Raw genomic sequence first — 20,818 nt, 5'->3', positions numbered from 1 at the left:
TAAATCATCATAAAATTGCTTTAGAAGAATTTAAATCTATTTCTGTAAAATTTCTCAAGAAATTAACATGCTTATCTTTTCATCGGTATGGGGCCCACATGCTAATTGCTTATGAGAAAGTACAATTAATTCTTTTTTTTTTTGAAAAGGTACAATTAATTCTTTGAAGTTGCTAGTCTGCACAGTTTATTTGTGATGAATAAAGGGTTGCAAACGTCTTTAAACTCTAATCGTTCTTAAGCACAAAATTCTGATCCTTTTCAAAAAAAAAAAAAAAGCACAAAATTCTGATTTCCCAAATTTAACCTATGAAACTCAAAAATAGAGTAAATGACTCAAAATGACAAGAACTAAGCACAAAATCCTACAATTAAAGGTTTAAAAATTTAAATTGTGAATTAGTCCAAAGAAGGTCGGTCATTTTGAAGTCATTGAGTATCACACTTGGCAAGCTAACATTACAACAAAATTGAGTTACCAACCTATTAACCCCTCGAGTAATCCATAGTGCTTGTTATCCCCATAGTTTGGTCATTTGGTTGAATCTTTATTCTAAGTTATCTTCTAAAATTGTATTTGTACAATATACAAATACACTTCAATCTCAAAACTCAAGGATGAAAAGAGAAAGAAAAATAGGAGGGTTAATTTCATTTTTACCTCTATAGTTTTTTTTTAATTAAATAAACAACTCATATACAACAACTAGTTTATTGTAAGTCGAACTCATGACCTTTCATTCATAAAAAAGGGGCTTATGCCACTAGACCAAATGATACTGGACTATCATTTTATTCCCAAACCAGTTGTGTCATTGCACATTTTTACAAATTTCTTTTAGGTTTCAATTTATTTGTTAACTTTTCATTAATTGTTAATGCGGCTCTTATGGGTTTCATTTTTTTTTTTTGGTTGATCAAAGCTTATGGGTTTCATTTATTTTATTGATATTGTGACGGGCGTGCCACGTGGCGGTAAACCCAGCCAATCAGTGTCTATGCAAAAGGATATTTTGGGTATTTTATTTTAATTAAACATGGGTAGTTTAAGAAGATAATTAAAAGACAGATAAATATAATTGACTGCTCGTACTAACCATGTGCAACGTCTGCCCTATATAAAAATTTCTCTTTGCCTTATTATACTGCCACATCAACAATTAATAAATACCGTATTTATTTATTAATAAAATCAACCCTATTAAAAAAAATTAATGAATACGTACAATGAAATAAAAAATATATCTAAAATTTAGAAAGGTAAAATTAATTTAACCTCAAAGTCTAAAACAAAAGAAAAAATGAAGTGGACTGTTGTCTCTATCTGCTCAGTCGCCGTTGTCGTCACTCTCTCTTAGATTCCCTCATGCGCAGTGCTTCCTTCCTTCACGAGGACGACAAAACTAACAAAGGACTAATGCCCGCTGACTGCTGCTGCTGCTGCTGCCACCCTCTCTCTCTCTGTCTCTTCTTGGTACCTCTGACTTCTCCAATCTCCAGTTTCTATTTTAATCTCAACGACACTGCATTTTTCGCTTTTCTTGGTGTACCTCCTCTGTTGCAGCTCATTGTTTGGTCTTTGGTCATTCCATTTTACCTTTCTACCCTCTCTTTTACAGGAGGGATAAAAGAGTTTTACATGTATGTGACATTGACTCTACATTCTACCCCTAAATCGAAACAAGGTCGTAGGTGGAAGGTCAAATCATGCCCCTGTCTTTTCTTATTTTGGTCTGATAGAAATCATGTTCTATCTTTTGTGCCTGTGAATTATATATGTTTCTTAGGATTCTTTTCAACTAATCATATTGTAATTGAATATAGAAAATAGAGAAGACACAGAAGTTCACGGATGGAGTTTTGAGACTGCAGATTAGTTATCTGGTCACTTTCTAAGCATTTAAGTACTCCATTGAAATTTGTTTCATTTTTTGAGTAGATGAATCCAAATATTTGACTTTGTTTCCATTCTTTTTCATTTCTTTAAAATCTTTTGTAATTGTTCTCGTTTAATTTTTTAGGTACTTCTTACACCGTTACACATGATTTTTCGGAGATCTTTTTTTAGGGTAATGTTATATCGTCATGTCTGACATACCTTTATATTTTACAACATTAGTTGAGTTACTCCTTCACTTTGCTCTGTTGGGTACTTCAAAGAATATAGAAGAAAAAAATGCAGAAAGTAAGAATAGGGCACCTTAAAACAGTTCATTTTGAATATTTTGGAGGTAAATTTGGGTAAATCTGACTATAATATGAAGATTTCAAGTTGAGTTATTCACCAGAAAGTAAGATTCTATTTTCAAATGCTTTTCCTGCCCAGCTTCATTCATGAGAAAAGAAAAATAGTTTAATGTGATTTCAAGTTTATGAACTGCTCTACTTTACACCAAACCTAGCATTGGCCTTAAATTTTGACAATCCTAAAAAGTCATGTGTTTGGTCAGAAAATCCTATAAAGTTATGACGACCCTTTTTGCACCTTTGCTAATATACCCTTGAATCCAACCTCGACCCTGTCTCTCTCACTTCACTGATATATAGGAAAGATTGAAAGGAACAAAACCACACTCTCAGAGTCTCACCTCCAATGGCTACAACCTGCACATACCCATTGCTTCTCTCTCTCATCTCCACATTCTTCATTCTCACTTCATCATCATCATCACCACCATCTGAGGCAGACATTCTTCTCACCTTCAAAGCCTCCATTAGAGATTCTTCAAACTCTCTCTCAACTTGGTCCAACACCTCTGAGATCCATCATTGTAATTGGACTGGAATTACTTGCACCACCATATCTTCAGTACTCTCTGTAACTTCTCTAAACCTCCAAAGCTTCAACCTTTCTGGTGAAATCTCATCTTCAGTATGTGAACTTCCCAATCTGTCCCTGCTCAACCTTGCTAACAATTTCTTCAGCCAACCCATTCCTCTCCATCTCTCTCAGTGCACTTCTCTGGAGACTTTGAATCTCAGCAACAATCTCATCTGGGGTCCAATCCCAAGTCAGATTTCTCAGTTTGGTTCTTTGAGAGTGCTTGACTTGAGCAAAAACCATGTTGAGGGAAACATCCCACAAAGCTTTGCCTCACTCAACAAGCTCCAAGTTCTCAACTTGGGAAGCAACTTGATTTCAGGTAATGTGCCTTCTATATTTGGAAATTTGAGTGAGCTAGTTGTGCTTGATGTGTCTCAAAATTCATACTTGATGAGTGAGGTTCCCACTGATATTGGGAAGCTTGTTAAGCTTGAGAAGTTATTCTTGCAAAGCTCAAGTTTTCATGGTGAAATTCCTGATTCTTTGGTGGGTATGCAATCTTTGACTGTTTTAGACCTTTCCCAGAACAACTTAACTGGTAGGGTTCCTCAGACACTAGGGACTTCTCTTAAGAACTTAGTGTCTTTTGATGTTTCAGTGAATAGGCTTTCTGGGTTATTCCCAAATGGTATATGTAGTGGAAAGGGCCTTATAAACCTCAGCCTTCATACAAATGTGTTCAATGGTTCAGTACCCAGTTCTATTAGTGAATGCTTAAATCTTGAGAGGTTTGAAATTCAGAACAATTTGTTTTCTGGTGATTTCCCAGTTGAGTTATGGTCACTACCCAAAATAAAGCTCTTAAGAGCTGAAAATAATGGATTTTCTGGAGAAATACCTGACTCAGTGTCGAAGGCTGGTCAATTGGAGCAAGTTCAAATAGATAACAATAGTTTCACTAGCAAAATTCCTCAGGGTCTTGGGTTAGTCAAGAGCTTATATAGATTCTCAGCTTCTTTAAATGGTTTATATGGTGAACTACCTCCAAATTTCTGTGACTCCCCTGTTCTGAGTATTGTAAACCTCTCCCACAATTCTCTTTCGGGTCAAATTCCGGAGCTTAGGAAATGCAGGAAGCTAGTGTCTTTGTCTTTGGCAGACAATAAGCTTAGTGGGAATATCGGGTCATCTCTTGGTGAATTACCAGTACTGACTTATCTTGATCTTTCGGACAATATGCTTAATGGTGAAATCCCTCAGGAGCTTCAGAACTTGAAGCTTGCGCTCTTCAATGTCTCCTTTAATCAGCTTTCTGGTAGAGTCCCCTATTCTCTTATTTCAGGTCTCCCAGCTTCGTTTCTCCAAGGAAATCCAGAACTTTGTGGGCCAGGATTACTCCATTCTTGTTCTGATGACCCGCCAAGGCACCGTTCTTCTGATCTTACAACCTTGACATGTGCCCTGATCTCTGTAGCCTTTGCTGTTGGAACTCTGACTATTGCTGGTGCCTTTATTGCTTATCGTCGATATTACAAGCAAAGACCTCAAACTGGCTTATGGCGTTCGGTTTTCTTTTATCCTCTGAGAGTCACCGAGCATGATTTGATAATGGGAATGGATGAGAAAAGTTCAGGAGGAGGTGTTGGAGTATTTGGTAGAGTCCACATTTTAAGTCTACCAAGCGGGGAACTTGTTGCTGTGAAGAAGCTTGTGAATTTCAGGGTCCATTCATCGAAAGCCTTGAAGGCTGAGATCAAGACCTTGGCCAAAATCAGGCATAAAAATATAGTAAAAGTTCTTGGGTATTGCCATTCAGATGATGCAATATTTCTGATATATGAGTTCTTACAGAGAGGGAGCTTGGGGGACTTGATCTGCAGACCTGATTTTGATTTGCAGTGGAGTGTTAGGTTGAGAATTGCCATTGGTGTTGCTCAAGGGCTGGCATACCTCCACAAGGATTATGTTCCTCATTTACTCCATAGAAATGTCAAATCGAAAAATATCCTTTTGGATGCTGATTTTGAACCAAAGCTCACAGATTTTGGTCTGAACAAAATTCTGGGAGATGCTGCCTTTCAGTCAACAATGGCTTCAGAATCTGCTTTCTCCTGTTACAATGCACCAGGTATGAGAAGTAGGAACGTAGTAAATCTGATTTCACAGTAATGTTGCTCCTAAATATACTCATAGCGATATTCTTGTTGGCATTGTTACAATTTGTGTGCATCTTATGTATTTCAAAGCAATCACTGCAGTGGTTCGGTTTGTTATATCAACTTACCCTATGAGCCTTGAATTTTGAACTTTGGAATATTTCTCATTCGAGGCTTATCTAAGGACAACTTAAGTCCAGAGCTAAGTTGACATTACATTGCATTTTTACTTAACTTATTAGCTATGCAGCTGATTTATTTTTGCTTAACCTTAGTGCTCTGCCTTGTTTTGCAACCATACTCTATCATCTTGACCAAACCTTCCCCAACAGTTTCTTGTTGCTGATATGCTTCCTTTTTTTAAAAATATATTGCGTATTGATAGATATGTTAACTCAATTCTCTTGTGAGGCGTGATATTTTTTCTTTGATTGCAGAAAACAAGTACAGTAAGAAAGCAACTGAACAAATGGATGTGTACAGCTTTGGTGTTGTAATATTGGAGCTAGTGACGGGCCGGCAAGCGGAGCAAGCTTTACCATCTGAGTCTCTCGATATAGTGAAGTGGGTACGACGAAAGGTCAACATTACAAATGGGGCGGTCCAAGTTCTCGATCCCAAGATCACAAGTTCATCCCAGCAAGAGATGCTAGTAGCTCTAGAAATTGCTTTGCATTGCACTTCTGTGATGCCGGAAAAGAGACCATCAATGTCTGAAGTTGTGAAATCACTTCAGTCCCTCGACTCGATGACTCACACTGCTGTTGTAGACTTTTCTGCCTTTGAGGAGCATTCGGTTGTCTGAGCAATGAGTTATAAGTGAATGGGATGTTGTTTGCATTCATGTAAACTGAACTTCATTCTATATAGCGACTTTTGATGAGTAAAAGAAGACAGGGTTGGGAATGGTTTTTTTTGTCTGTTGTTGAACAGAGAATCAAGGGATTTGGTTAACACTAATAATGAGTATATTACAGTGTAATGCCATTATGTATAGTGGATCGGAGTCTTGAAGCTTTTTCACACGTATCTACTTGTTCTTAGTCCTTATATATACTGTTCAGCCTTTATGTGGATGAAAATTGGATTTGATGATCTCATGGATGCTCATTTATATGCGTACAAGAGGTTTTACCCTATATCTTTTCTCAACAGAAGGTTTATGCAGTCAGAGACCTCCAATAATAAACATCACAAGTCAATACGTCCTGCTTTAAAACTTTGAAATTTATCCCTTCTACTTTAGACTTCCTGCATAACAGACCTGGGAGGTAAAGTAAAAGCACATTGTAAAATCGAAAAGATCAATTTATATACTTTTCCTAGCCATTCCTTGACAATGACAGCCCCTACAATATTCCAAGGAATAAAGGACGCAGAGCATAAAGCCCGAGCATTGAGCAATGTGTGAACATATGAAAGCTAGTTTCCGAAGTATGATCAATTCATGTAAACGACATATCATTTTTCACTCAAACCTTCTCTCGTAGGCAGAATGCCAGCATAAGCTCTCCATGCATGTAAAGCTAACTTCCCTGGAACCTATGCACTCTAGATAGCCTTCCACAAGGCCTTATATTGATCCAGCGGCTGTGGAGGAGCTAGTAACAACCCCAAAGTCATGTCCCTCGCTACATAATATGCACTATTTGTTGTAAAGAAACCCTTCTTATGGAAGTGTCAGATCACAAGATCAGCCAGTGCTTTACTAAACAGAATACTAAGAATCCACCAGTGAAAACAACCCCTCCAATGTCTCTGTCTCAACTCTTAGTAATAGGATCAACTAGGCAGCTCGCCCGCGAGATGTGGCTGGTTTGTGTGAGTGCTTTTCTTTTCTTGAAATTTATACGCGATAGAGTAACAATAACAATATAAGAACTGTCAACTGAATATCTCATCTTTTACATATCATGAAAGATGGTATTTTAACCAGGCTTGCATATATACATATTTCAAAAATGGAAGTGTTTTTTTTTTTTTTGATAAAAGGATAGCTTCATTAACTAAAGGCCAGAAGGCACATACATCAGATGCTGTCTCATACCTAAAATCTAGATGGCACAAGCCGCCAAGCAAAAGACAAGTACCTTCACTGTTAACACATATGCTCACTTATTGAGCCTAAAATACAAGAAATCAAATTCTCACTACTAACCCCCTTTGAAAAGAAAACTTAGTCGCCTAGAGACCTCAATTGGTGTACAACTAAGTAGACTGAGAAGAAAGTAATAAGGAACCCAATTTCCAGTAGTAGGCAAAGGAACCAGGAAAGTCTAAAGCTTTCCTTTGCCCTTATCTCTAGGGCTAGAACCTGAAGCACTGGCTGCAGGGTAGGTGAGTCTCAGAGGGGCCGCTCCGGCCTTCTTCCCAGAGCGTTGGCTCTTATTCCTGCTGCCCAGCGGCCTACCCATCTTCTTCTTGAGAGTGACAAGAGGAATATCATTGTCGTCTCCAACCAAACCCAAAGCATTAGCCTGCAAAGTTGGAATTTTACCACCCAAAATGGTCTTGAACTTCTTCAGAGAGGGATCACAACCTCCATTCCTATCCCTTTTCTTTGAAGCCACGACATCTTGTTGCATATCCTGCACTATGGCTGCAGTTTCACTTGTACCAGAACCAGTCGCACCATTATGGGCCAAAAATGAACTCAAGGTCTGCTCCAAAGCATGCTCCGTCCCCGAAGTTATGTTTTCGCCATTACCATAAGCCGGATCCGAAATAGGAGTCGACCCGGAAGGAGAAGTAGAGGGAGGGTTAGGGCGTTCAACACGACGAAAGATTGGGTTCTTCTTTTTGGGGATAGATGAGGAAGCAGTGAAGAACTCACGCTTGTTCTGAGCCGAAAAAGAAAACAACCCTCCTGAGGTTGACGACCTCGGAAAGTTCAAAACCCTAGATGACGGAAGTGGAGTATGCGGCTGCTCACATGCAATCCCAGCATGCGTGACCAGTCCACACTGTGAACATCTCCCTTTCAGATGTTCAAATTGAAATTGAAGCACCGGTTCGACGCCGACATCCAAGAAAATCTTCCGCTCAAGCAAGAATGGTTTGGAGATATCATGGGTGAAGAAGATCCGAATCCCACCCTTCTTGAATTCCTTCTTATCATAGTCTAAGAAACCACCCAAGAGAATACCGATAAGAGTAAAATTCTCAGGTTCTTCATACAAAGGAGGAATCCCCGAAACCCTAACCCAAACACGTAGATGCTTGAATTGGGCTTCATGCAGGGGCTTCACCCCATCATAAACTTCAAAACACACAGGAGCTCTATCAAAAGACCAAACTCCTCCACGTAGTATCTTGTTCCGATCACGAAGTGATTCAAAGGAGAACAGGAAGACATCGCCCGCCTTTTCCTGAACCCCAAAATCCTTATCCACCATCCAAGTACGGTGGAAGTGAGCCTTGAAAGCTTTGGGATCCACTGGCTTGCGGGTCGGGTACTTGCAACCTTCTTTCTTCTACCCCCCTTTCTTTATCATAGGGAAGACCAAATTAAGCCGAACTGTGGGGGTTCGTGCTCACTCCAAGCTTGAAGCTTGTAGAGTCCTCCAAACTTAGAGTTTGTTGAGATAAAACGATCGACCACAAACATCATTGTTTCGATATAATCCAATCCCTCTTGGAATCGAATATCTTGGAAGCGACTAAGCTCGGAAGTTCCTAATTTGTTGGAAGCGACTACGCTCAGAAATTTTTATTGTTTTAGTGGTAGCCTTTTTCGCTCCGAAACTAACCCGAATCTTTTGTTGTTTTTCAGGATGAGTAACCTAAACAAGTTGAGCTTCGCTCCACTAGAGACAACAGGCGCAGGATACCACAAGTGGGTCCGTGATGTGTGCCAGCATCTTAAGGCTGATGGGATCCTAAGTACGATCCAAGAGCCAAGTCAGAATGTGCTTACTCCTCAACAAGCTACCGCTTTTGAAGCGAATAGAACTACGAGAGAGGCAAATGAAGCTAAAGCCATAATTCTCATGACAAGACACATGAATGACGCGCTCCAACATGACTACCTCAATGAGGAAGACCCCAGAAAACTATGGGTAGAACTCGAGCAGCATTTTGGCAACGTTCGTGACTCCCTGCTTCCTGATTTAGAAGTGAGATGGCATAGCCTCCGCTTTTGTGATTTTAAGTCTGTACTTGACTACAATTCGGAAGCACTTCGTATCAAGTCTTTGATGGAATTCTGTGGGCAGAAAATCACTGATACGATGTTGATCTAGAAGACTCTCTCTACCTTCCTCGTCTCTGCATTGATGATAGCCAAGAACTATCGGATTGATGTCAATGCTGGACGCATCACAAGATTTCATGAGCTAATTGGAGCCATGAACGTAGCTGAAAAGCACGACAACATACTTCTGAAGAACTATAACTCTAGACCCGTGGGAGAAAAGCCAATTCCAGAGTCTAATAATAGTTGCGCCCCTAAGGGAGGGCGCCAGGAGCGAAACCCTAAGGAAAAGAATTATTCTGGATGTTCTGGTCCATATTCTCGCCCCAAAGAGGAAGGAAACAGCCAAGATAGGCGTGCACGGAACCATAGAGGTCAACGTGTGAAGAGAGAGAGAGGCAGAGCCTCCGGTTATGGTGGTGGCACCACCAAGGATCATAGCCGTCCCCAACGCGCCTCCATCAAGGGAGCCTGACCATGATGATGCTTGTCTTCGGTGTGGAGCGTCCGGACATTGGGCTAAAGCATGTAATGCACCCCAGAATGTTGCTAACGCGTACAAGACGTATTGTGAAGCAAGGGAAGCAAATTACATGGAGCAAGAAGATCAAGATGACGATCTCGCTCTAAGGGTTGAAGACTTCAATGGCCAAGATCCAGAGACCGGTGATTTTGATTAAGTTTTTTTATTTTCCAAGAGATGTAATAGGCAATTGCCATATATGTTTGTAGTAGATGCCAATGGTTTAGTCTTTCTTCAAAGTAGGCTCACCCAAAGTAAGTGTGATGTCTAGAAAGGTTCTGAGATTAGTGGTACTTAAGCGAGCCTTGCTCCACCGACATCTCTCTACTCACCTGGTCACATTTATTTTGGAATTACCGAAAGAAGTTAGACGACTACCATTGTTTTGCATTAGCTAGCATTTTGGATTAGATTTTCTTTCGTCAAAGAGACAATGATGTAACTCCGTTGGCTTATGAATAAAATTTCGAGTTCTTTTCATGACTCCATTTTGATTCTGAGCATATTACTTTGTGACTACGATGGCTGGGCCATCAGTATTAATTCAAGGACATGGAATAGCCCAAGTTCCACTTGCCAAATGGCACCTTAATTACTGTCACAAAAACTCTCTACGCTCCTAGGGCAAATCGCACCTATGAATAGCCAACAGATTCCATGCGAAAACGTATGGAGAGAACGGAAATGAGTTCGTTTGCGATACCTCTAACAATTGCGAACAAATGCGCATCTTAGAGAAGTTTATGTGTCTCTCTAGTGGACTCTGTGTCACTATTCGAGCTATTAAATCCAATAAAGTCATGAGAGAAGATCTCTTGGATTTAGACACATAATGACTTTGTCACGACAGGGTAGGTCATCCTTGTCATAATATGATGATCCGTCTATTAAAGACTTCACACGGACATCCGTTCTTTCCAGCGAAACGAAGCATGAATCAAAAGTTGATTCCTGGACTAAGTGTGACCGCCGCGCCGTCAACCACCAGCCTAGGGCTGGCATAGTCCTTATCCATGACGCCATGGATAGTGTACATCATGGTGATGGCCCCCCAGGTGATGCTGCAATCACCAACTTTGCTTCAAATAGCGTTTCAGAAGCTCAGGCCCAACCAAAATCCTCATTGGTTGCTTCTAAAGCCTCTCGCTTGTTTACAAAGCCTGTTCCTTAGGGAAATTAGGACTGAGACCGTCCTATGCAAAAGATATGACAATACTCATTATGTTCTTACATAGAATCAGTAGGGATTCTGTGGACTGATACAACCAACTTGCGGACGTTTAAATATCTCATAATGTTGGTTGACAAGCAAACACGTTGGTCACGTGTTGTGCCATTGTCCACTTGTAAATGTTGCTTATGCTACACTCCTAGCACATATCATACGACAACGGGCTCACTCCCCGGATCATCCTATTCCGTTAATTGGACTTGATAATGCTAGAGAGTTTACATCGAAGACTTTCGATGGTTATTGCATTGGGACTGATGTTGGACATCATATTCTTATGAACACACCCAAATGGTCTCGCGGAAACGACTACGATGGTAGTCAGGACATTGGTAATGTGCACCAATCTCCTTATATCCGCTTGGGGTGATGCAATATCGCATGCAGCTATGCTAATTCGTCTATGACCCACCGCCACTCAATCTACCTTTGCGTTACAGCTAGTGACTGGGTACAAGTATTTTGTACTTACGCACATTTGAGTGAGCCATTTATGTGCCAATTGTGCTACCACAGCGCACTATGATAGGTCCTTACAGACGAATGGGCAATTACGTACGTAGGATTTGAGATTCCAACAATCGTCCGCCACTTAATGTCATTGCTAGGCGATTTCCTTACCGCTAGATTTGCGGGTTGTCACTTTGATGAGACAGTATTCTTGTCGTTAGGGGGAGATAAGAACATGGATGTTCCGCAAGAACGACAGGAATTGTCGTGGTCTGTCCCCACTATGTCTCATCTGATCCCCGTTAAAGTGACGAGATCACACAAATATGCTGCAAGCATTGACGTCCCTACGAGAGGACGTAGCGCCACCCTACACTGAGGTAGGCATGGCGCCAACGGCATAGAGAGTGGCACTTTAGCGTTACAGGCCATGGCTCCAGCTAGGATGCGTGGGAGGCCCGTGGGTTCGAATGATACTTTGGCACATTCCAATCCTTTGATCATCAAAACTCAAAATCCGTCTCATGGGAATCTTCCGGGTTATGGTTATCGTTGGGGGACGCCTCAACGTCAGAACCTATTCCTGAGAATGTAGAGCTCTATGAAAATTACACTAGTGTACATGAGACGTGGGATAGAAACTCCATCATAATTGATGATGTAGTTGTGCATTTTGTTGCGCATGAGTTTGTTGAGTCTAATGATATCGAACCACGCTCCGTTGATGAATGAATGCCAACGTAGAGAAATCTGGCCTAAATGGAAAGATGCGATCCAAGTTAAGTTGGATTCTCTAACGAAGAGGAAGGTTTTCGAGCCAGTGATGCCAACACCTCCTAACATAAAACCTATTGACTAATGGGTCTTCGTTAGAAAGCGTGTTGAGAAAAAGAGATGGTAATATCGCCTTATGGCGCAAGGCTTCTCACAAAACATTCTCGTAATGGATGTCATTGCAATCCACTACCCTGTCAGTTTGGTAGGTTCGGAATAACTGAATATGCGGCTTACAAATGTGGTCACTACGTATATATATGAAGATCTAGATACAGAATATACATGAAGGTTCATGGTGAACTTCATTTACCCAAGTCAAGTGGCTCTAGACCACGGAGCGCGTTTTACAAAGAGGTTGAAACACTCACTAAAGTGACTACTTGATTGGGAAGGGATATGCCTGCGCGTTTCCATAACAAGTTTCGGATTCTATCGCGGTTCATGTTGGACATGATCTTCATTGGAAGCCCTTAAAGAGTTAAGGGAAACCGCTGAACACTTGAAATCCGAGTTTGAGATGAAAGATTTTGGGAGAACACGATTATGTCTCGGTTTGGAACTTGAGTATCGTGTCGATAGATGCTTAGGCATTTTGACAAGGTCAAACCTTCAAGCACCCCCATGATCGTCTGTAGTCTTGATCCTAAAAAGGATCATTTTTGTCCGAAGGAAGATGACGAAGATGTGCTAGAGGCAGAAGTGCCTTACTTAAGTACAATAGGCGCATTATTATACTTAGATCAATGCACAAGACCGGACATCTCATTTGCAGTGAACTTGTTAGCTAAGGTATAGCTGTGCGCCAACGCGACGCCATTGGATTGGTGGAAAAAGATATTTTTCAGTACTTGAGATGTACGATTGATATTGGCTTGTTTTATCCCTACAGAGAGATGATGGATTTGGACCCATCACACACCAGGAACGCCGCCAACACTGGCCTGCATCCACTATCCCCAGCCCAAAACGACATGTGTTTTGGAAGGTTTTGCTGATATTGGGTATCTCTCTGACCCATACCAAGGTCATTCCCAAACTGGTTAAGTGTTCACCATGGGTAAGACCACTTAGCACGATATCTTGGAGGTCTACAGAATAGACCCTAGTCGCTATATCTTCGAACAATGCAGAGATCATTGCTCTTCATGAAGTGGTTCGTGAATGTATATGGATTGGATCCATAATTACTCATGTTCGAAAAATTGTGATTTGAAGTCTACCACAGATGAGCCTGCGAGCATTTAGGATAATGCTGCTTGTTTTGAACAAATGAAGCAATGCTACATCAAAAGCGACAACACTAAGGATAATCAGTAACAACAAACTCTCCTCAAGATCAAAGTGAATTAGGTTCAATCTGAGGACAGTGTGGCAGGCTTGCTCACTAAGTCATTGCCTAAATTCCACTTTCGAGGAACATGTTGGTAGCATCGTTTGCGGAAGTTATCCGAACTCCCATGACCGTAGTCATCAGGGGAAGATGAAGACATCAGGGGGAGATGTCTACATATATGGTCTCGAAACGTGAATGGTGTGTTGTGCTCTTTTTCACCGAGGTTATTTTTGTCCCACAGGGTTTTTGTTACTCGGCAACGTTTTTTAACTAGGCAACGAGAGAAGCACCGCGTTTGGGCGACACAAGGGGGAGTGTTTAAGTAAATCCAAATTGTGTCTGGCCCAAACTCTAGGTTACTTGACCTAGTGGTAATAGGGTTTTAATTAGAGATAATCTCGGAGAATATCTTAGAGATATCCATTCATTGTATGATTATCTTTCATTGTAAAATTCAGATTCTATGCATTGTAATCCTCTATATAAAGAGGCCCCTATTATCAATGAGAATACACAGCAATTTTCTCTCAATTCCCGTTTCTCTAAAACACTTCTCTGTTTATTTTGCTTATTTTTATTTTTTTATGGTAAATTTTTATCTTTTATTCTTAAATTTACAGTTACAAAATGGTTTTTTTTTTGTTGGCTGTCCTGTATCAATTTGCCCCAATTTGACCATGGTACTTTTTAGCTCTAAAGCATTTTTCTGTATCAAAATTTTACTCCAAGCCTCCGAAAACTTAGAACCGGCGCTGGTCTCAACATTACCAACAAAACTTGAATAATTATGGCAACCAGAGCAACTTTTAGAAATTAAAAGGAAATAGATTTTTTCTTTTAATTATCATGAGGAAATTATTATTTTAATTTTAGGGTGACAATAGAACTTAGTTGAAAATAATTGCGTTACATTTAGCTCCACCATTATAATATTGAAGGATAAGATATGTGTCCTAAGGTAATTGGCCGCCAAGTTTACTTTATTACAGTATAGATATAAATGTTAACCATGCATCATGAAAGTTGTACAAGTGTTATCACCTAAGTTCTCCCCCGTGTGGTTGTTTAAAATCTGAATTCAAAAGATAAAATCCACATTATTAACTTACCAAATTAGACTTGCATTCAACAAAAAAAGAAAAGAAATAATTAATAAATCCGACTTGTAACGAAAATTTTCAAATTGGAAGAACTGGATTAGTGACAGTTAAGATGCCTCTGACATTTGACCAAAAAATTTGATATGCTGGCATGAAATACACTTGCAAATATTGCCAAAATAACATAATTAATTATCAGAATTAAAGAGCCAAGAGTTGCAAAAATCACCCTTTATTTATCACTTGGGGACTCTATTTATACAACCAAATTATAACTCAGGTCACATAAACGCAAATAACACCTGCAGGTGCAATAGGTATAGTTCATGAGTATTACTTTACTTTCTGCTTTTCTTTTTCACTACTTTTGTCCTTGGTTCACATTTTTGGGTTTTCTTATATATCTACCCTCTTCTGCCCTCTTTTCTCAAGCTTTTAGGGTTGTTGAAGTTTGGTGATCTAGAGAGAGAGAAGCTGGTTGCTACCTTCACAATTTCTTCCCCTTAAGATAGTCACCCTTTTAATTCACAAAAGCATAAGGCAGGTATATATGTTGCATACTCAGATCAGATCAGTACATCTATCTTACTGAGTTATGGTGGATTCTTTCTTGTTACCTTCAGTTGATGAATTGCATATATATCTTATAGAGAATGGGTTTAACTCTCTCAAGACGAAGAAAATTTTTGATAAAATTACTTCTTTTCATTTTGTACTGTTTTTGCAAAGGAGTGTTACCTACCACACTAGGTAGAAAGATTTCCATGTATAACCAAATAACCAAATCATAAATTTGTTTCCTATTTATCTATCAATTTAAGAACAAGTACTGTTTTATTAAATTGTTATGGTTCTTAATTATCGCGCGCAGTTAATTTCTTTACAACCTTTTTTGCACATATGCATTTACCTACTAGTTTTAGTTAATTAAAGGATCTGAATGGGGGTAGAAAAATGAAAAATTGCTATCGATTCCTTAGATCTGAATGGGGGATCTAGGTTTAAGATGTCTATCATCCCCAAGGGCCGGGGGTTAAAACTTGTTTGCGTCTTATGTGTGATTCTATAATTTCAGCATGTATTTTTTTTTTTTTGGGCTATAATCACAGCTAGCTTACTCTTAACTATTCTATCTTTTTGGGCGGAAAAATTACACATTTGAAGGTAGAAATGTGCAAAAGAAGTTGTGATCATTGGCTCCAAAGAAGTGAAAAATGAGATCCTTTTCGGGTTAGGGTTTGTTATATTTTACATTGCAGTTCGTTATGTTTTAGCACCACGTATCCTTTGACTTTAACGGTTAAGAGTAGTACATCCTATAGTCATTAATATATAGTGACGTATCAAATATTCAGTAAATCTAGTGCATTACGTAAAATTCTGACATAAATTAATTGTTGTTGACTATTTTGTAGCGGTTGGATGCCATGTGATTTATTATTATTACAAACCAAAAGATTGTGTGTGCAGGAGATTGAAAAAGTTCACTGTAGGCAGAATAGTGAGGGATTACATTTCGCTTGATTGTGACCATATCTTGAACTTTGCTCGGAGATTTCAGTGTCATAGTTTGATAGTTTAGGGAAAAAAAATTGGATAACAATATGTTCAGTGATTGGATGAGACGACCCTTCATATGCACTTCTCCTTTGTATGTTGATTGTCTGATAGCTTAATTTTTGTTTCATTTCATTTGCAGATCCTAGTTTCTCCAATTGTTTACTGTTGTTTTTGCAGGATGTCGATGAACAGAGATATCTTCCGTTTCCATTCTTCCGAGTCCATGGACAGCAATTTAAACTTGCAGCCTGATAACCCATTTCAACTTCCAAGTTCCATAAGAGATGCGCCAAATGACTGTAATTTTACTGTTGCTAACTATCCAGTTCCATCACCATTGCCTTTGGGAGGTTATGAGGGTTTTATAACTGGGGCAAACAACAGCACTTCTGGAGGGAACCAAACTAGGTAGTGCTTACTTCTTTTAACTTGATATATTACATTATTTATATTCTTCAAATTTTTTATCATGTCCACCTATTGAACTCTTAATCAATGTCAGCCACAATTTACTCAACAAAGAGACCAGTGCTAGTGGAAGTGGAAAATATTCTGCGGCTACCAAACATAGACGATCCCAAAGAAAAGGCAAATCATTTGGTAACGGTAGCTCCATGTATCGAGGTGTTACAAAGTATGTTTCAAACTTTCAATCCTAGTCATGTATTATACAAATATTAGGGATTCATTTTCGACGTCACAGACACATCCACACACAAAGTGTTCAATACATGAATCCAGTTCATGGTTTAAATATATATATATATATATAGAGGCCGGTTCTGAAGTGGACGTCCGCACTTTGCTAAAGTGCGGACGGCGATGCAGCAGCGGCGTTCCAGGCGGCTCGGGGCTTGGCGGACGGAGGCCGGGTCTGGGCAGCGTTCGAGGTCGGAGGAGGTCCGAGTTGCAGGCAGCAACCCGACCTGCAACTGCAGGTTTTCTGGGCAGCGCTGCAACGACGTCGCCGGCGACTCCACCGACTGCAGACCTCTCCACCCGACCCCTGGCGTCCTTCAGGCAACCTCCGCCGCTCCGTCGCGCCCCTAGCCGAGCTGCAGCAGCGCCGTCCGCACTTTAACGAAAGTGCGAACGTCCTCTTTGGAACGCCTCCGTATATATATATATATATATATATATATATATATATATATTTACAACATTGAAAATAAATTTGTTAAAAAACTTGTGATAATGTTGTAGCTGGAGTAATTACCTCTAATAAAATTAAGATTACACAAAAAATGACTCGCGTTACCACAATGACACAAATTTATTATCACATGTATATGAATATATGACATACATGTATATATCATAGAATATTCCTATATATATATATATATATGAATTTACAATAGCATATGGAAATATAAACGCATCTTTTTTGAAAAGCATAAAGCTTTGACATTGATTACTGTTCTGCAGGTACGAAAATGGACGATGTGAAGCATTTATATGGGATAACACGGATCCAGAAGAGAAATCCAAGACAAGTACTACCAGATAGGCAGATATTATTTGATTATCCATTTACCATTTTGTTCGGTTATGTAAATCTGTAATATTTATATGCTAACCTATTTTGTTTTCTTATTTGTATCCTCCACGAATGATGCGACAGCTTATGTTGGTGAGTGGACCTTGACTGCAAAACTATTTCCTATTGAACGAATCTCGCATTCCTCCACACTAGAGATCGGAAAATATATGTTATTCACTAAGTTGAGACTTCGCAGCAATAAATTTCTCAGTAATGTTTTGAACATATATATATATTCTCCTTTATATTTTGCAGGTGGATTTGAAGTAGAAGAGGATGCAGCTAGAGCTCATGACCTAGCTGCTCTAAAATTATGGGGAGAGTCTGCGAGTTTGAATTTTCCGGTATGCTACTTACTGGATTTTTTTACAGTAAATATTTATTTCCATTCTGTAGCTTATAGATAATGAGTAAATGAATAATTAAGTCATCCTATATATTGTTGTAGTTAAGCAACTACGTGAATGACCTGAAAGAAATGAAGTCATTTACGAAGAAGGAATACTTTCTACACATCAGAAGGTAAGTTAGTACTGGTATAATTGATTAACCAAAATGTAGTCTTCTATGGAATATCATGGCTTTTGTTTCCTTCATTGGAAGGCGGCAAAGAGTACTAAACCTGATTAATTGTCTTATCTTAATACAAGATAGTCAGATGAGATTGAGTAGAATCAATTTTGCATTGTTGTTCAGTAGTTATTTTTCATGGCTTCTCTACTAACTGACTGTATGTTGATTCTTGCCAAATTCCAGAAGCAAGACGGGTTTAGCCAAGACGGTATCCAATTACCGTGGAGTTTCGAGGTTCTCTCTCTCTCTAGCTCTCTCTCTCTCTCTCTCTCGCTCTCTCACTCTCACTTGACTCACTTTGAAACAGGAACGCGCACAACAAAAAATGGCAAGTTAGGTTAGGAAAAGGAAAAGACATTGATAGCATTTACGTGGGAACATTTGGTACATCCTATCACCCTTAATTGGAATTGTTTGCTTACATCACATTTATGATTACAGTGAATGAACAAACAATTTCAATTTGTCTTATTTTCAATAATTTTTCCTCTGTTTAATTATTCTAATATTGAATCAGATACCGAAGAGCAAGCCGCCGAAGCATATGACGTTGCAGCTATAAGGGTGAAAGGGCCGAAATCAATCACCAATTTTGATAAAAGTAACTACGATGTCAAACAGATTCTTGAAAGCCCAAAATTTCTAATTGATAAAGGTGCATCGAAGACGTTGAGGCGGAGTTCAGTTGATGATGTGCTTCAAAAGAGAAGAAAGACTCGCAATGACTCCAGCTCAACCCCTAGTGCCCCACCACCACTTCACCCAATAGATCAAACTCAACCAACGGCAATCGATTCAAGCCTTCAATATCAATTTCCGATCCCTTACCTCCAAGTTCCAGTCCCTCACGGTTACCAAAACCCTATCTTTGAAGCAAACCGAAGTTTCAGTCCTCAGTATGACTATGGTGGAAGTGAGCCAATAGCCCAGCTTCAACCTTTCATACCCTTATTGAATCAAGAGTTTCCATCTCACCAGTATTGTAACAGCAATTCCCAGCACCACCTTGATCAAACCCCTAGCTCCCAGTTCCTTCAAGACACTCAGAACCCTAATCTTGTTGCTGGGTTGAACAACCTTGCAAGTGATAGCTGTACGGAAGAATTTTCCAGCAGTCAGGTTCATGAGGCGAGTTTCGAGATGATGGGGACGAACGAGGGTGGTGCTCACGGTGATGGTAGCAGTCAAGTAGTTGGAAATCTTGGTGATCCTGTGTTTGGGCTGGGCAATTCTGACTTGGATCCTGTTAGCTGGCTGGAAACGTTCTTGAGGATGAGCCCACAACGTCCTGATTCTAAGGTGTGAAAAAATAGGGTTTATGAAATATAGCGTCCAGTGATGTAGTCAAACTTTGATAATTAGTGTTTTGATAGATCTGTTTATTTTGTTCAAAACGCTAATACCTTGATAGTATCACTATCATTATCACCCACAAAGATCAATATCAACTAATTGCTACCATGCCAGAGGAGCACAGCGATGAAGTAGCAACACCTTAGCATATATCAAGTAAACTAACCAACTTCCCATGAGTAATTGCCTAATTTGCCAAGAGATACGGTTGCCATCGCATTTTTTCTAATTAAAGCTCCGTTTAACTAAAATTTCAACTTTTAATTATTAAATTTCTGTTAATATTTGTCTTTCAATTTTGCTTCGTCAGTTCTCTTTATTATAGTAGACATTCAAATGTAAACATGCATCAATCAAATTCAAAATACATGAATTGTAAATGGTAAGTGGCCGTTTCAAACTTAACTCAAAAGATATAATCCTCATTATTAACGTACATACCAATTTAGCCCTGCCATTCAACACAAATTATCTGGAATCATTAAAATCCAACTTGTAACCAAATTTGAAATTGGAAGCAGTGGATTAGTGAGAGCTTAGATGTGCCAGAGATTTGACCAATGTTTCATTCAAAAGTCGCATGAATACCAAGTATTAATATTGCCAAAACTGTTTAAGGATATCTCTATTTGTGTTTGGCCCAAACTCTAGGTTACTTGACCTAGTGATAACAGGGTTAAATTAGAAGGATCTAGATTCTTATTCAATGTACGATTACTTTCCTTGTATGATTGAGATTTTATACATTGTAATCCTCTATATAAAGAGGCCCCTATTATCAATGAGAACACAGTGAATTTCTCTCAATTTCTGATTCCCTAAAACAAAAACAACTTAATTGTAAATTTGTAAAATTCAATAACCAGAGGCAGATATGGTTAGAAAAATTATCCTTTATTTATCACCCTTTATCTAAACCACCTGATACAACTTGTTCATACAAACGTGAATAGCACCTGTAAATGCTGTAAGTCATATGAATTTTTCTTCCCTTTTCTACAACCGTTTCTCTCCTTTTCCCTTTGTTCAAAACTTCAAATACATTTTGGTTTTGCTTTTATATATATCTACTATCTTCTCCCCTCTTTTCTTAGGCTTTTAGGGTAGTTGTGAAAATTTTGTGCTGGGGAGAAAGAGATCTGGTTGCCACCATTTTTTTGCCTTGAGAAAATCAGCACTGTAATTCACAAAAGAGAAGGCAATTGGTGCATTGTCAGCCCAAACCAGTAGGTCTATATAGTTTACTAAATTCTTTCTTGTTACC

The 20,818-nt window shown here is 39.2% G+C and overlaps 2 protein-coding genes across 2 annotated transcripts; both read left to right on the top strand.

Moving 5' to 3' along the window:
- Positions 1-2,490: 2,490 nt before the first annotated feature.
- LOC133722201 (probably inactive leucine-rich repeat receptor-like protein kinase At5g06940) lies at positions 2,491-5,948 on the top strand. The gene is made up of 2 exons (XM_062149020.1): positions 2,491-4,891; positions 5,357-5,948. Exons 1-2 carry the CDS (start codon positions 2,593-2,595, stop codon positions 5,722-5,724), a joined length of 2,667 nt encoding a protein of 888 aa, XP_062005004.1. The 5' UTR covers positions 2,491-2,592; the 3' UTR covers positions 5,725-5,948.
- Positions 5,949-16,263: 10,315 nt separating this feature from the next.
- Positions 16,264-19,506, top strand: LOC133723066 (AP2-like ethylene-responsive transcription factor PLT2). The gene is made up of 7 exons (XM_062149899.1): positions 16,264-16,493; positions 17,514-17,581; positions 17,884-17,972; positions 18,077-18,150; positions 18,385-18,435; positions 18,509-18,585; positions 18,719-19,506. The coding sequence occupies exons 1-7, from the start codon at positions 16,264-16,266 to the stop codon at positions 19,504-19,506; spliced, it is 1,377 nt and encodes a 458-aa protein (XP_062005883.1).
- Positions 19,507-20,818: the final 1,312 nt, after the last annotated feature.

This window comes from Rosa rugosa, chromosome 7 (assembly GCF_958449725.1).
Source record: "Rosa rugosa chromosome 7, drRosRugo1.1, whole genome shotgun sequence".
Lineage (NCBI taxonomy): Eukaryota > Viridiplantae > Streptophyta > Magnoliopsida > Rosales > Rosaceae > Rosa > Rosa rugosa.
The sequence above is the reverse complement of the archived record's forward strand: the minus strand, read 5'-3'. Positions and strand labels throughout refer to the sequence as shown.

What these genes read in the sequence shown, in the direction of transcription:
- LOC133722201 (XM_062149020.1), top strand. Translation starts at nt 2,593, where the DNA reads ATGGCTACAACCTGCACATACCCATTGCTTCTCTCTCTCATCTCCACA. An exon ending in CTCCTGTTACAATGCACCAG is followed by an intron (nt 4,892 to 5,356) that starts GTATGAGAAGTA and finishes CTTTGATTGCAG; the next exon opens with AAAACAAGTACAGTAAGAAA.
- LOC133723066 (XM_062149899.1), top strand. Translation starts at nt 16,264, where the DNA reads ATGTCGATGAACAGAGATATCTTCCGTTTCCATTCTTCCGAGTCCATG. An exon ending in TACTTTCTACACATCAGAAG is followed by an intron (nt 18,151 to 18,384) that starts GTAAGTTAGTAC and finishes GCCAAATTCCAG; the next exon opens with AAGCAAGACGGGTTTAGCCA. An exon ending in CATTTACGTGGGAACATTTG is followed by an intron (nt 18,586 to 18,718) that starts GTACATCCTATC and finishes ATATTGAATCAG; the next exon opens with ATACCGAAGAGCAAGCCGCC.